The sequence below is a fragment of the Gigantopelta aegis genome, chromosome 5 (assembly GCF_016097555.1).
Source record: "Gigantopelta aegis isolate Gae_Host chromosome 5, Gae_host_genome, whole genome shotgun sequence".
NCBI lineage: Eukaryota > Metazoa > Mollusca > Gastropoda > Neomphalida > Peltospiridae > Gigantopelta > Gigantopelta aegis.
In genome coordinates, this window is record NC_054703.1 from 29,001,019 (window position 1) to 29,014,699 (window position 13,681).

The 13,681-nt window shown below is 40.3% G+C and overlaps 1 protein-coding gene across 1 annotated transcript in view; it reads right to left on the reverse strand.

Moving 5' to 3' along the window:
- Positions 1–7,026: 7,026 nt before the first annotated feature.
- Positions 7,027–13,681, reverse strand: part of LOC121373550 — a 20,622-nt gene continuing 13,967 nt past the window's right edge. Inside the window, exons 8-10 of the mRNA XM_041500225.1 lie at positions 12,175–12,349; positions 10,560–10,674; positions 7,027–7,262 (exon numbers count right to left, since the gene is read on the reverse strand). Of these exons, the coding sequence (XP_041356159.1) occupies positions 7,069–7,262; positions 10,560–10,674; positions 12,175–12,349 (484 nt within the window). The 3' untranslated portion in view covers positions 7,027–7,068. The remainder of the gene's footprint in view (positions 7,263–10,559; positions 10,675–12,174; positions 12,350–13,681) is intronic.

Sequence of the window (13,681 nt, forward strand, 5' to 3'; positions counted from 1 at the left end):
ACATTTTATTTACGGTTATATGGCGTCAGACATATGGTTAAGGACCACACAGATTTTGAGAGGAAACCCGCTGTCGCCACTACATGGGCTACTCTTTCCGATTAGCAGCAAGGGACCTTTTATTTGCGCTTCCCACAGGCAGGATAGCAGAAACCATGGCCTCTGTTGAACCAGTTATGGATAACTGGTTTGTTCAAGTGGTTTACACCTACCCATTGAGACTTGCGGAGCACTCACTCAGGGTTTGGAGTCGGTATCTGGATTACAAATCCCATGCCTCGACTGGGATCCGAACTCAGTACCTACCAGCCTGTTGACCGATGGCCTAACCACGACGCCACCGAGGCCGGTCAGGGAAGGGGGGAACTAACCTCTCTGGCATACCGCCCACGCCTAACGCCTCTGTCCCTTATCCAGCATCCACGGCCAAACCGGTCCATCCTACGTTAAGAAAGTAATCAGCATTGTCTAAACTGTAGGAGCTAATGATATTTCTCGTGACAATCGATTATGGATTATTTTAATCTATCATCCCATTGGAAAAGTCCAACTGATCATTTTTTTTATTATTATTAAAATTGATCACAGTAGCATCACTAGGGATAATGCTATTTTGTGTATGGACTCGCATTTTGTTTCTAGGCCCTCACGGCTGATACATCAAAGGCCGTGGCATGTACTGTCCTGCATATTGGAAAGTGCATGTAAAAGATTATTTGTTGCTTTATCGGTAGGCTATTTCTCGTTCCAGCCACAGCATCACAACTGGTAAATCAAAGGCGGTGGCATTTCTGGTATGGTGCATATACAATATACCTTGCTCCTAATGGAAACATGTAGCGGGTTTCCTCTCTAAACTATATATCAGAATTACTAAATGTTTGACATCCAATAGCCGACGATTAATAAATCAATGCTCTAGTGGTGTCGTTAAACAAAAGAAAACTTTATCAATTAAATTTTAATAGTTGTTACTCTTTAACCTGACACTTATGTCATGTGGAATGTGGAATTCTTGTCACATTACTTTTTAAACAGTATTTTCTTCTATTTTTCCCTCTATTAATATTTATTTCATCAATCTATCTCTGTTTCAAACATGTTTTTACTTAACATGTAAGCAAGGAAAAAGGAAGGAAATGTTTTATTTAACGACGCACTCAACACATTATATTTACGGTTATATGACGTCAGACATATGGTTAAAGACCACACATATACTGAGAGAGGAAACCCGCTGTCGCCACTTCATGGGTTACTCTTTTCGATTAGCAGCAAGGGATATTTTATATGCACCATCCCACAGACATGATAGTACATACCATGGCATTTGTTACACCAGTTGTGGAGCACTGGCTGGAACGAGAACTAGCCCAATGGGTCCATCGACGGGGTTCGATCCTAGAGCGACCGCGCATCAATCGAATAACATGTAAGTATTCTGCAGCTCATTTCCAAACAAGTTAGGTAAAAGGCGCAGACCCTGGTTTCAGCCAATGAAAAATGGCCTTTAAGTTTAGTTAATCTACAAACCTGCAAAACATCTGGATACGGATATAACAAAGAAAACTGAATGTATACGACCGTCTAAAAATAAATAGAGCTTGAAAATGAACAATGTTTAATATGAAGTGTTTTTAATACGGTATTAAACCAAAACAATACATAAAAAACTAGTTACGTGTTAAAGGGACATCGAGTTTGCTACATTGTAAGATGTTTCCGACTAATAAAATATTTCTACGATTAAACTTGCATATTAAATATATTTTCTTGTTTAGAATATCAGTGTGTATATTCATTGTGTTTCTGGTCGTGTTAATATTTGTAATAAGCCCAAACTGGATTCTGTCTTAAAATAATTTCGTACGTACAAAAAATATAGTTTAGAAAATATATTGAAACTTAACTTAGTACTAATATTAGAACGACCACAAACACGTTTAACATACAGCCACTAATATTTTATGCAGAACGGAACATTTTATATGTAATTACAATCGTTAAAATGTCCATAACATCTTAAAAATTGCAGCAAATTCAGGAATGTCCCTTTAACTATTATCCTAAAGCTAAACTTCTGAATGATACAAAATACTGAAACTTTCGATATCAAATATCCTTTCAGAGAACAGTATCCAGTATTAAGAAAATATACATGGAGGAAAATAAATGCTTTAAAACTAGCTAGATTAGCTATGTTAAGACTCTCCAATAACCCAATGTCATATTATGTTCAGAGTGTCGTGACAGAGAACAGCTAAGTTTCAGACCAGTCCGGGGTAGTTCTCTACATGAAATTAAATACAAGTCTAAGTGGCAAAGGATTATGGAATTTCAATCATTCACTTCTGACCGATAAACAAGATGTAAAAATTATAAAAAGAAACTATAAATAACTTATAATATAGGTGATAGGGAAAGAAGAAGTGTTTGATTTTACAAAATATCGGGATTTGTTTGTACAATGTTGCTGAATGACCATGTTTGTTAATGTTCCTGGAATGGGACAGTATGCCCAAATGCACCCTAAAAAAACCTTAATACACGTTGTGCGACAATTGCAGGAAATCGGCGTGAAATGGTCAGATTGTGGCGAATGCACGTGGAACTCGGGGAAAAGATTGGGGTAATGATGGGTATTTAAAGCTACAATGCTCACAATGAACGAATTAATGTTTAACGACACGCCAGCACGAAAACTACATCAGCTATTGGGTGTTAAACCATGGTAATGCAAAGAAATAAAGTGATGATCAACATCAATATAAAAATTCAAGATTTAAATAAAAACAGTGTAAAGAACTGTGCAAACATACAAATATCACAGATAGATACTGACGTTTACTAAAAATTTCAATTGTATCTCGAAGAAAACAAGGGGATTTGTGCTGTATTGGCCATTCTCAAAGAGAATGTTACACCCCTGTACCACGGTGAGGTTACAGCACGCGCAAGGGTGCTCGCAATGATGCCTATTTCCCTTTCGACGTAGACGAGTTACAAAATGCTAAGACTAAGCCGGGCGAATCGAAACATTGCAATAGGCCGCCTCCAGATAGGTGAATCGCAGTCAGCAGTCGCACGCCACATGAACGTCCATCAGAACACCATTTCACGTCTTTGGGATAGGTACCAGCAGTTTCAATCAGCTGAAGACCGGCCCAGAAGTGTAAGACCTCGCATAACAACTGCAGTACAAGATCGCTACATCCGGGTTCTGCACTTGCGTCACCGAACTGCCACAGCAACGAACACTGCTTGACGCATACCTGGTTTGAGAAGGGTATCTGCACAACCCATTCGGAACCGACTTCGAGAAGCTGGTTTACGGGCTAAGAGACCGTGTGTTGGCCCCGTCCTGCAACGTCAGCATCGACATTTACGTGTTCGCTGGTGAACGAATGTACAGGGGTGGAAGTTGGGGAAACTAGCGGCGAGTATGGTTCAGCGACGAGTCACGTTTCCTTCTACAGCGACGTGATGGACGACAACGTGGTTATAGACGCCGCAATGAACGTTTTCCCAACAACTGCGTCGCCCAAGTTGACAGATTCGGTGGAGGGAGTGTCATGATGTTGGGACCCATCTCATACACTGGCAGAAATGAACTTGTGTTCTTACAAGGCAATCCGGGATGGAATTCTTTGCCGTCACATGCTTCCCATTTTGGATCGACAGAGAGAACTCTTTCAGCAGGACAAAGCCAGGCCGCATACGGCACGTGTAACAATGGATTGCCTACAGAATGAGAACATTAATGTGCTGTCATGGCCATCAAGATCGCTAGATCTCAACCCCATTGAACATCAATGGGACGAACTGGACAGACATGTACGCCAGCGTGACCTGGAGCCTCAAACGCCTCCACTGTCTTCAGTCCATAGCAAGAACATTGTCACATACTCGTGTCAAATGTGACCGATACGATCATAAATAACGAAATTATGCCACTTTGTATTAAAGATAATTCCATGAATATTTCGCCTATGCGTTTCTTTTTTGACAGTATATATGGTTGAGCAGTCAATTTTTTATTTTCGGCTTGTACATTTTTTTTTTTTTTTTTTAAATTCTATTAACTTTTTTTTACCAATTGCTATTTTCAAAATTCTGCCCATTTTCAACTCTACCCTCAACCCTCCCCCTATCCCGAATCAGGCCACCGACCTTATCGGATTGGCGTGTTCGAAACCCTAGTGGTATATGAGCACGTTAAACTAGTTATCCATCTATCAAAATGGCCGCCATTAACTACAATTTGTATTGAAACTTATTCCAAGGCACATAAAACCATCATACCAACACCTATACTCTCGTTTCAAGGAACAATGAATCTAATGGTGCATATAAAAAGAGTAATATATATGTTCACCATATTCATTATAACGTTACATGACCATTAATCGCTTCCCTGTCGAATCAAACCGACTAAACTACAAACACGAAAACAGCCACAAGTGTGATACATAAATCAATGGTTCAAGTCAAGTAAAATTTGTTTTGTTTAACGACACCACTAGAACACTGATTTGTTTTAATCATCGGCTATTGGATGTCACATTTGGTAATTCTGACAGTCCTAGAAAGGAAATCCGATACATTTCTCTCTCTCTCTCTCTCTCTCTCTCTCTCTCTCTCCCTCTCCCTCTATCTGGGGGCGTGACATAGCCCAGTTGTAAAGTGCGCGGTCGGTCTGGGATCAATCCCCATTGGTGAGCCCTTGGCCGTGGTATTTACTATCCTGCCTGTGGGATGTTGCATATAAAAGATCCCTTGCTGCTAATTGAAAAGAGTAGCCCATGAAGTGGCGACAGCAGGTTTCCTCTCTCAATATCTCTGTGGTCCTTAACCATATACCTAACCATATGATCGTAAATAACATGTGTTGAATGCGTCGTTATATAAACCATCCCATAGAAAGAATAGCACATACCACGGCCTTTGACATAACTGCCATAGTGCACTGGCTGGAAAAAGAAATGGCCCATGCATGGGTCCACCGACAGGTATCGATCCTAGACCGACCGCATTAGGCGTGTGCTTTATCACTGGGCTATGTCCTACCACAACTAACTAAAAAGACCAAGAATAATAAAATCGCAAAAACAAACATCTGAACCACACCACCACCCAATCACTGTGTGTGTGTGGGTGGGTGGGGGGCAATGACATGTGGTCAAAACACACAATCCGATTAAGGGGATATACCCTAGTTTCATCCCGTAAAGAATGAACACCAAGTTTTGTTAAGTCTACAAACCTGCAACACGTGGTTAAAGTTACAACCGAGTGAAACGCGAGTCTGTTACTTTGAAATTGGGAAATACCTTTTAAAAATAGACCAAAACTAGACTCCATAACTTACTTCTCAGACGCACGTGCGTTTTTAAAAATATGAGAAATGCATTCTGCGATTGTCACGGGGATGCTATAATACCCGTAACTGAATGAAACACGATTGTCCAATATCTCTTCTAACTGTATATCTATTAGATCTCTCTGTAACAGGCAGTTAAAAAAAACCGCTTGGCTCGTCCAGGTATGATCAGAGATACGATCTTATATAAAGTATATGTAATATAGCACGTTTAGTTCACTAGAAAACACAACAAAAACACAATATACTTTGGAATCTGTATTAACCTACGCTGACAAATGTACTGCCGCAGTAGTTAATTAACAACAACAAATAATAACAACCCAGAACTGATCACTTAATTAGTTAATCTCTAGGTGTCTAGTTTACGCAATATTCTAATCACTTCACCGTGACACAACACCCACACGTGTAATAATTGAGAAACGCTTCCAGGGAAACTGAATTAATAAAGGAATTACAACTCTATTCCTAACTGGTTAATTTTTAATTAACCCTTACTACTCATTCAGTAACCTTGTAACACAGAATTAATACTGGTACCTATCACAATAAAGACAATAACCTACAGTTTACCTAGGTCATCTAGGATGATTGGCTAAGCTTTAATAATTATTTAGACAGTGAGCCTACAGCTTACTGCGTCAGATGACCGGCAGCACCGTCTAATTAATATTGGTATAATACAGTATTAAAATATTTAAAGTCACTTCAATCACATCAAGGTTATACACAGAGCAGAAAATATATAATTACCAGTCCGGACGGACAGCGATCCCTGGAAGCCTTCCTATGTTTCTCCCCTCACATCTCTAAAACCCTAGCTATTTATCATAAAACCGAATATTGCCTGGGGGTTCATCGCGGTACCTCACGTATCATGAGATATTTCCCCAACTCCCAGAGACGCATTTTTCTCTTAGAAGACGCCTAGTCGCCAAAATCACGGTCGTCGAAACCGCACTCGCAGAGGTATTACGTAACTACTGGCCACATGGCCTCCACACCTAGACTAAGTGCATAATGGGATGCACGGTCGCGCGAAGGTATTACGTAACAAAGTGCCCATCTGGGCTAAGTGCATATTGGAAGTGCACACGGCCCTCTAACACAATTAATATCGCCACAGGCGAAAACAAAATTAAGAGCATGTTCCGTCACAGCGATATTAAAAACAGCAGGATGATCAGAAAACACTTCGAATGTACGGAAATGGATAATTTAAAGAACAAAATCTAAGTAAAGTATGATTTCAGTTCTCAAAGAAAGGGCTCTTAATAGCAACAAAAAAGAAAAAAAAAAGTGTTAGTGTTTAAAATCTAGGGTACGTCCCTTTAAAATAAGCTCCACTTATTAATAACTATATATAACTGGTAGATCAGTAGCGCCTATTTCACTTAGCACGGGCAGAGGGGGGGGGGGGGGGGGGGGGGGGGGGGGGGGGGGGGTTTGTACACGCACACATTTTTAAATACATGTATATATAAAAAAAAAAAACATCGCTGCTGACCGTCCCCCTCCCCCCTCCACGCTTTCTACGTTAGTGCTCAAATCGTTGAAGCCCACAAACGTTCCTGTAGCGATTCACCGGATTCTCCAAAGTAAATAAAAAATGAAAATATAAAATAAAAATATAACTGACAAAATTTAAGGGTTCGGTGCTTTTATTGTTCTGAATTTCACAGTGGTCATGTCGAGGGAAGGTAGGGGAGATTAATCGGTTTACTACGTTTGCTTGAATGGTCGCGCCACTGAATAAACAAGACGAGCAGCAAAAGCATGACAACCAAGGCAAACGCCCCAAGACCTCCCAACATGGCCGCACTGGTCTCACACTCCAGTTTCTCGAGACTCCCATCCGTATTTGTCACGTTTTGAAGTTCTGAAAGTAGCCAACAAAATATACCATCAACAATAAGTTAGTTGTTTAATGAGACCACTAGAGCACATTGATTTATTAATCATCAGCTATTGGATGTCAAACATTTGGTAATTTAAAAATAGTCTTAGAAAAGAAACCTGTCACTTTTTTCAATCTGTAGCAATTTAAGGGATCTCTCATATATGCACCATCACAGACAGGATAGCACATGCCATGGTCTTTAATACACCAGTGGGTTAGTGGCTGGAACGAGAAATAGTCCAACGAAGGAAGGAAATGTTTTTATTTAACAACGCACTCAACACATTTTATTTACGGTTATATGGCGTCAGACATATGGTTTAGGACCACACAGATACTGAGAGAGAGGAAACCCGCTGTCGCCATTTTATGCGATACTCTTTCCGATTAGCAGCAAGGGATCTTTTATATGCACCACTCCAGACAGGATAGTACATACCACGGCTTTTGATATCACAGATATTCATTTTCATACATCTGAAGTGGTTCTGGTCATCCTGGTTTGTAATACCCCAAAATGCATTTTTCATCATTAAAAAAACCACACGTTCATCCGAGAAGTAATGGTTATTGAGACTAGCTCTACTTATTTTTAGACAATATTTCCCTATTTAAACATCACAGATTTTAGCTTCTCTCTTATCATTTTATCCAAATGCGTTCCAGGTTTGTATATTCATAAAAGGTAATGTCCAATTTATAGGGTTGAAAGTACATGTACGGTCTGGCCTCAATTTCATAAAACATTGTGAGCCTAGTTTTGCATGTAAACGTAAATCTACGACTAAACCACAATTCGTATTACTGTTATAGTACAGCAAATATTGTAAGAAATACACATTTCATTTCCATTCGTCCTTAAAATGCTCCATTCTCCTTAATGTACTTTTCTTCATGAAATAGAAAGGAAGGAAATGTTTTATATAACGACGCATTCAACACGTTATTTACGATCATATGGTTAGGTATATGGTTAAGGACCACAGAGATACTGAGAGAGGAAACCACCTGTTGCCACTTCATGGGCTACTCTTTTCAATTAGCAGCAAGGGATCTTTTATATGCAACATCCCACAGGCAGGATAGTAAATACCACGGCCAAGGGCTCACCAATGGGGATTGATACCAGACCGACCGCGCACTTTACAACTGGGCTATGTCACGCCCCCAGATAGAGGGAGAGGCAGACCCATATACAGAGAGAGAGAGAGAGAGAGAGAGAGAGAGAGAGAGAGAGAGAGAGAGAGAGAGAGAGAGAGAGAGAGAGAGAGAGAGAGAGAGAGAGAGAGAGAGAGAGAGAGAGAGAGAGAGAGAGAGAGAGAGAGAGAGAGAGGGAGAGGGGAGAGAGAGAGGGGGGGGGAGAGGGGAGAGAGAGAGAGAAAGAGAGACAGGGCTCGAACGTAAGAATTTATCATCCTAGGCAATTAAAAAAAAAACACTGACTTTTGCAACAATTAAACTTGACTGAGAGTAAAATATCAGACACGAGTTAGTGGACACAAAATAAAATATCAGACACGAGTTAGTGGACACAAAAGACATAATGACCATTCTGATTACATGACAAATTTGGCGCTAAATAAGCTGGGGGTTTTTCAGTAGAGATTGCCGAAACGATAAAAATAAAATGTTTTCATTGGTAAAATAATATATAGTTGTTATTGTGTGTATCAAACATACAAATGGATACTGGTATGGGATACAACAGAGGCTGTTAAAAAATAGTGTTAAATTACGTTACGGTAACTGCTGTAAGCTGCTGAAGTTTTTGTCAGTTGCGCTTTCGTACATAACGCGGCTTGTTTCCTTTGATTTCCAGTGTGCAGACTGATTGATATTTTTCAGTGTGAAAAAAAGTGTGCATTTTGAAATAGCGGAGCTGGGTGCTGTGAATTATAACAGGATGCTGAGAAATATAAAGGGGCGCAGAAAAACAAATAGAGCTGCCAAACGAGAAAAGGGGCGGCACAACGCGAAAGCGAGCAGGCAAAATGCAGTGAGAACGTATATTATACAGCACAGGGTACGCGCATGACTAAATATAGTTCCATCGCGTGGTACTAACTAAACAAACATTAACTTCAACAAGGACCCAAACGTCCGTGTTGAATACTGGCCGATAATGTTCATACACGTTTATACCGACTACAGTAATTTTTATTAACTTTTTTTACCAACTGACGGCAGTTTATATGTCACCGACGGCAATTGCCGTCATTAAGTTCAAGCCCTGGAGAGAGAGAGAGAGAGAGAGAGAGAGAGAGAGAGAGAGAGAGAGAGAGAGAGAGAGAGAGAGAGAGAGAGAGAGAGAGAGAGAGAGAGAGAGATAAAGAGAGAAAGACAGGATCGATCCCGACGGCACATCAAGTGAATGCGTTACCACTGGGCTATGTCCTGCCCCCTTCATGAAATAGATGCCAAACACGTGTAAATGTACGCCCGGCATAACTGCCAGTCACAGACGTACACTTGTGATGTTTTGTGAAATAGATGCCAAACACGTGTAAATGTACGCCCGGCATAACTGCCAGTCACAGACGTACACTTGTGATGTTTTGTGAAATAGATGCCATGTTTTGTGAAACAGATGCCAAACATGTGTAAATGTACGCCTGGCATAACTGCCAGTCACAGACGTACACTTGTGATGTTTTGTGAATTAGATTGTGTAAATGTACGCCCGGCATAACTGCCAGTGTACACTTGTGATGTTTTGTGAAATAGATGCCAAACATGTGTAAATGTACGCCTGGCATAACTGCCAGTCACAGACGTACACTTGTGATGTTTTGTGAATTAGATGCCAAACATGTGTAAATGTACACCCGGCATAACTGCCAGTCACAGACGTACACTTGTGATGTTTTGTGAAATAGATGCCAAACATGTGTAAATGTACGCCCGGCATAACTGCCAGTCGCAGACGTACACTTGTGATGTTTTGTGAAATAGATGCCAAACATGTGTAAATGTACACCCGGCATAACTGCCAGTCGCAGACGTACACTTGTGATGTTTTGTGAATTAGATGCCAAACATGTGTAAATGTATGCCCGGCATAACTGCCAGTCGCAGACGTACACTTGTGATGTTTTGTGAAATAGATGTCAAACATGTGTAAATGTACGCCCGGCATAACTGCCAGTCACAGACGTACACTTGTGATGTTTTGTGAAATAGATGCCAAACGTGTAAATGTACGCCCGGCATAACTGCCAGTCGCAGACGTACACTTGTGATGTTTTGTGAAATTGGCTCCTGCGCCTTTGATCTTACCTAATATATTTGGATACGTCACGTAGAAAGTTCTTTCAAGCACGGTCGTCTGGTTCGTGGTGTTAATCAAGTCTCGTTTCCGTCTTCCTGCTGATACATCGCCATTACAATCTACCTACAAAATTTTACAATAAAGAAAGAAATGGGTAAATCGCCATGAAAGTCAGATTTCATCTCTAACAGTTGGCCTACATGATAAACCTGTACACAATTTCTACTCATTATCTTTAGGCATTGAGGGGGAAAAGATGCGGAATACTTTATGTCAGACAGAAAGAAAGAAATGTTTTATTTAACGACGCACTCAACACATTTTATTTATATGGCATCATACATATGGTTAAGGACCACACAGCTTTTGCGAGGAAACCCGCTGTCGCCACTACATGGGCTACTCTTTCCGATTAGCAGCAAGGGATCTTTTATTTGTGCTTCCCACAGGCAGGATAGCACAAACCATGGCCTTTGTTGAACCAGTTATGGATCACTGGTCGGTGCAAGTGGTTTACACCCACCCATTGAGCCTTGCGGAGCACTCACTCAGGGTTTGGAGTCGGCATCTGGATTAAAAATCCCAAGCCTCGACTGGGATCCGAACCCAGTACCTACCAGCCTGTATACCGATGGCCTAACCACGACACTCACTCTATATTAAACTTATATATATATCCCATTTGTTTATGTGGCGCTATATTCTTGTAAAATACATATGACATGCGAGTAGTTCAAAGACTAACTATATTCTTGTGAAATAAATGTGTGTCTAGTTCAAAGACTGGAACTATATTCTATAAGATACATACACATAGTTCAAAGACTGGCACTATATTCTTGAGATACATGTACATACGTGAGTTGTTCATAGACTGGAAATATATTCTATCAGATATACATACACGTGTACGTACACACAGCATCGCATGGGTTTAGGCAGTTTGGTGATGAAGACTGAAACTATATTCTACCAGTTTAAATTGCCACCACTATAGCACATTGATTAATAAATCATTGGTGTTTGGATGTCAAACATTTGGCAATTATGACTTAGTCAAGAGGAAACACGCTACATTTTTCCTAATTTCAGCAAAGCATCTTTTATATGCAAACTTCCCACAGACAGAAAAGCACATACCACGGTCTTTGTCCAGTTGTGGTTCACTGGTTGGAATGAGAAAAAGTATATGCGATACATAGGATAAATAAGCGAGGACATAGTTCAAAGACTGGAACTATATTCTATAAGATACATACGCATGTAGTTCCAAGACTGGCACTATATTCTTGTGAAATACATGCGTGTCTAGTTCAAAGACTGGCACTATATTCTTGTGAAATACAAAAGCGTCTAGTTCAAAGACTGGCACTATATTCTTGTGATATACATACGCGTCTAGTTCAAAGACTGGCACTATATTCTTGTGATATACATACGCATGTAGTTCAAAGACTGGCACTATATTCTTGTGAAATACATAAGCGTCTAGTTCAAAGACTGGAACTATACGACCTATTTTATAAGATACATAAGCATGTAGTTCAAAGACTGGAACTACATTCTATAAGATACATACGAATGTACTTCAAAGACTGGAACTACATTCTATGGGATACATACATGTGAACACACAGCATCGCCTGAGTCCAAACAGACTTTAATGCTGAAGATAACTTTCAGCATTGCAGACTTGGTGAAGATAAACGCTTTGAATTCAAACACCACAGTCCGCGTGCTGCCACTGGCACTCGGTAGACCAAGCCAGATGTCAGAGTGAGCATTTCCAACCCGGCACCTGCAACATTAAACGTCCTATATAACAAAGTTGCAATAAAAAAATTTAAAAAAAAAGAAATGTTTTATTTAACGACGCACTCAACACATTTTATTTATGGTTATATGCCGTCAGACATATGGTTAAGGACCACACAGATTTTGAGAGGAAACCCACTGTCACCACTACATGGGCTACTATTTCCGATTAGCAGCAAGGGATCTTTTATTTGCGCTTCCCACAGGCAGGATAGCACAAACTATGGCCTTTGTTGAACCAGTTATGGATCGCTGGTCGATGCAAGTGGTTTACACCTACCCATGGAGCCTTGCGGAACACTCTCTCAGGGTTTGGAGTCTGTATCTGGATTTTAAAATCCTATGCCTCGAATGGGATCCGAACCCATTATCTACCAGCCTGTAGACCGATGGCTTAACCACGACGCCACCGAGGCCAGTCAAAGTTGCAATAATGGCGGATCCCGCCAAAAATATTTATAAATTCACTTCTCTGAAAATTGCGATAACGGTCGTTTTGTTCACGTTTTACCAAAAATAAATTTAATTAATGTGCTTGCTTTTCTGCAGTTGATACTGCACCACTTTTATTCCGTTTAATACTAAACTGGTATTTGGTGCACTGTAACTGTTATTCTTCCAAATCCATTTAGTTTGTTTTCTTGTGTGCAATCAACATCTGCTTCATTATCTGTCGGTCCTACGCAGTTCGAGAACATTTTCAATTACAAAAAAAAATTCATACAAGTATGATTTTGAGTATATAAATTGTGTTATTAACAATCAGTTCATTAGAGAAATTTTATTTTCCAAACCATTCACTGGTATGAGCATAATGCCTGTCTGTATTCACAAAGTATTGGCAATGGGTGGTACCAGAACACTTGAGAAACTGAATTTGTCATTTTATAAAAAAAAAATTAAAGGTAGTTTCAGCCCATAACAATGCACACTAAGTTTTGTTAATCTACAAACCTGTAACACATTTGGATAAGAAAGAAATGTTTTATTTAACGACGCACTCAACACATTTTATTTACGGTTATATGGCGTCAGACATATGGTTAAGGACCACACAGATTTGGAGAGGAAACCCGCTGTCGCCACATAGGCTACTCTTTTACGACAGGCAGCAAGGGATCTTTTATTTGCGCTTCCCACAGGCAGGATAGCACAAACCATGGCCTTTGTTGAACCAGTTATGGATCACTGGTCGGTGCAAGTGGTTTACACCTACCCATTGAGCCTAGCGGAGCACTCACTCAGGGTTTGGAGTCGGTATCTGAATTAAAAATCCCATGCCTCGACTGGGATCCGAACCCAGTACCTACCAGCC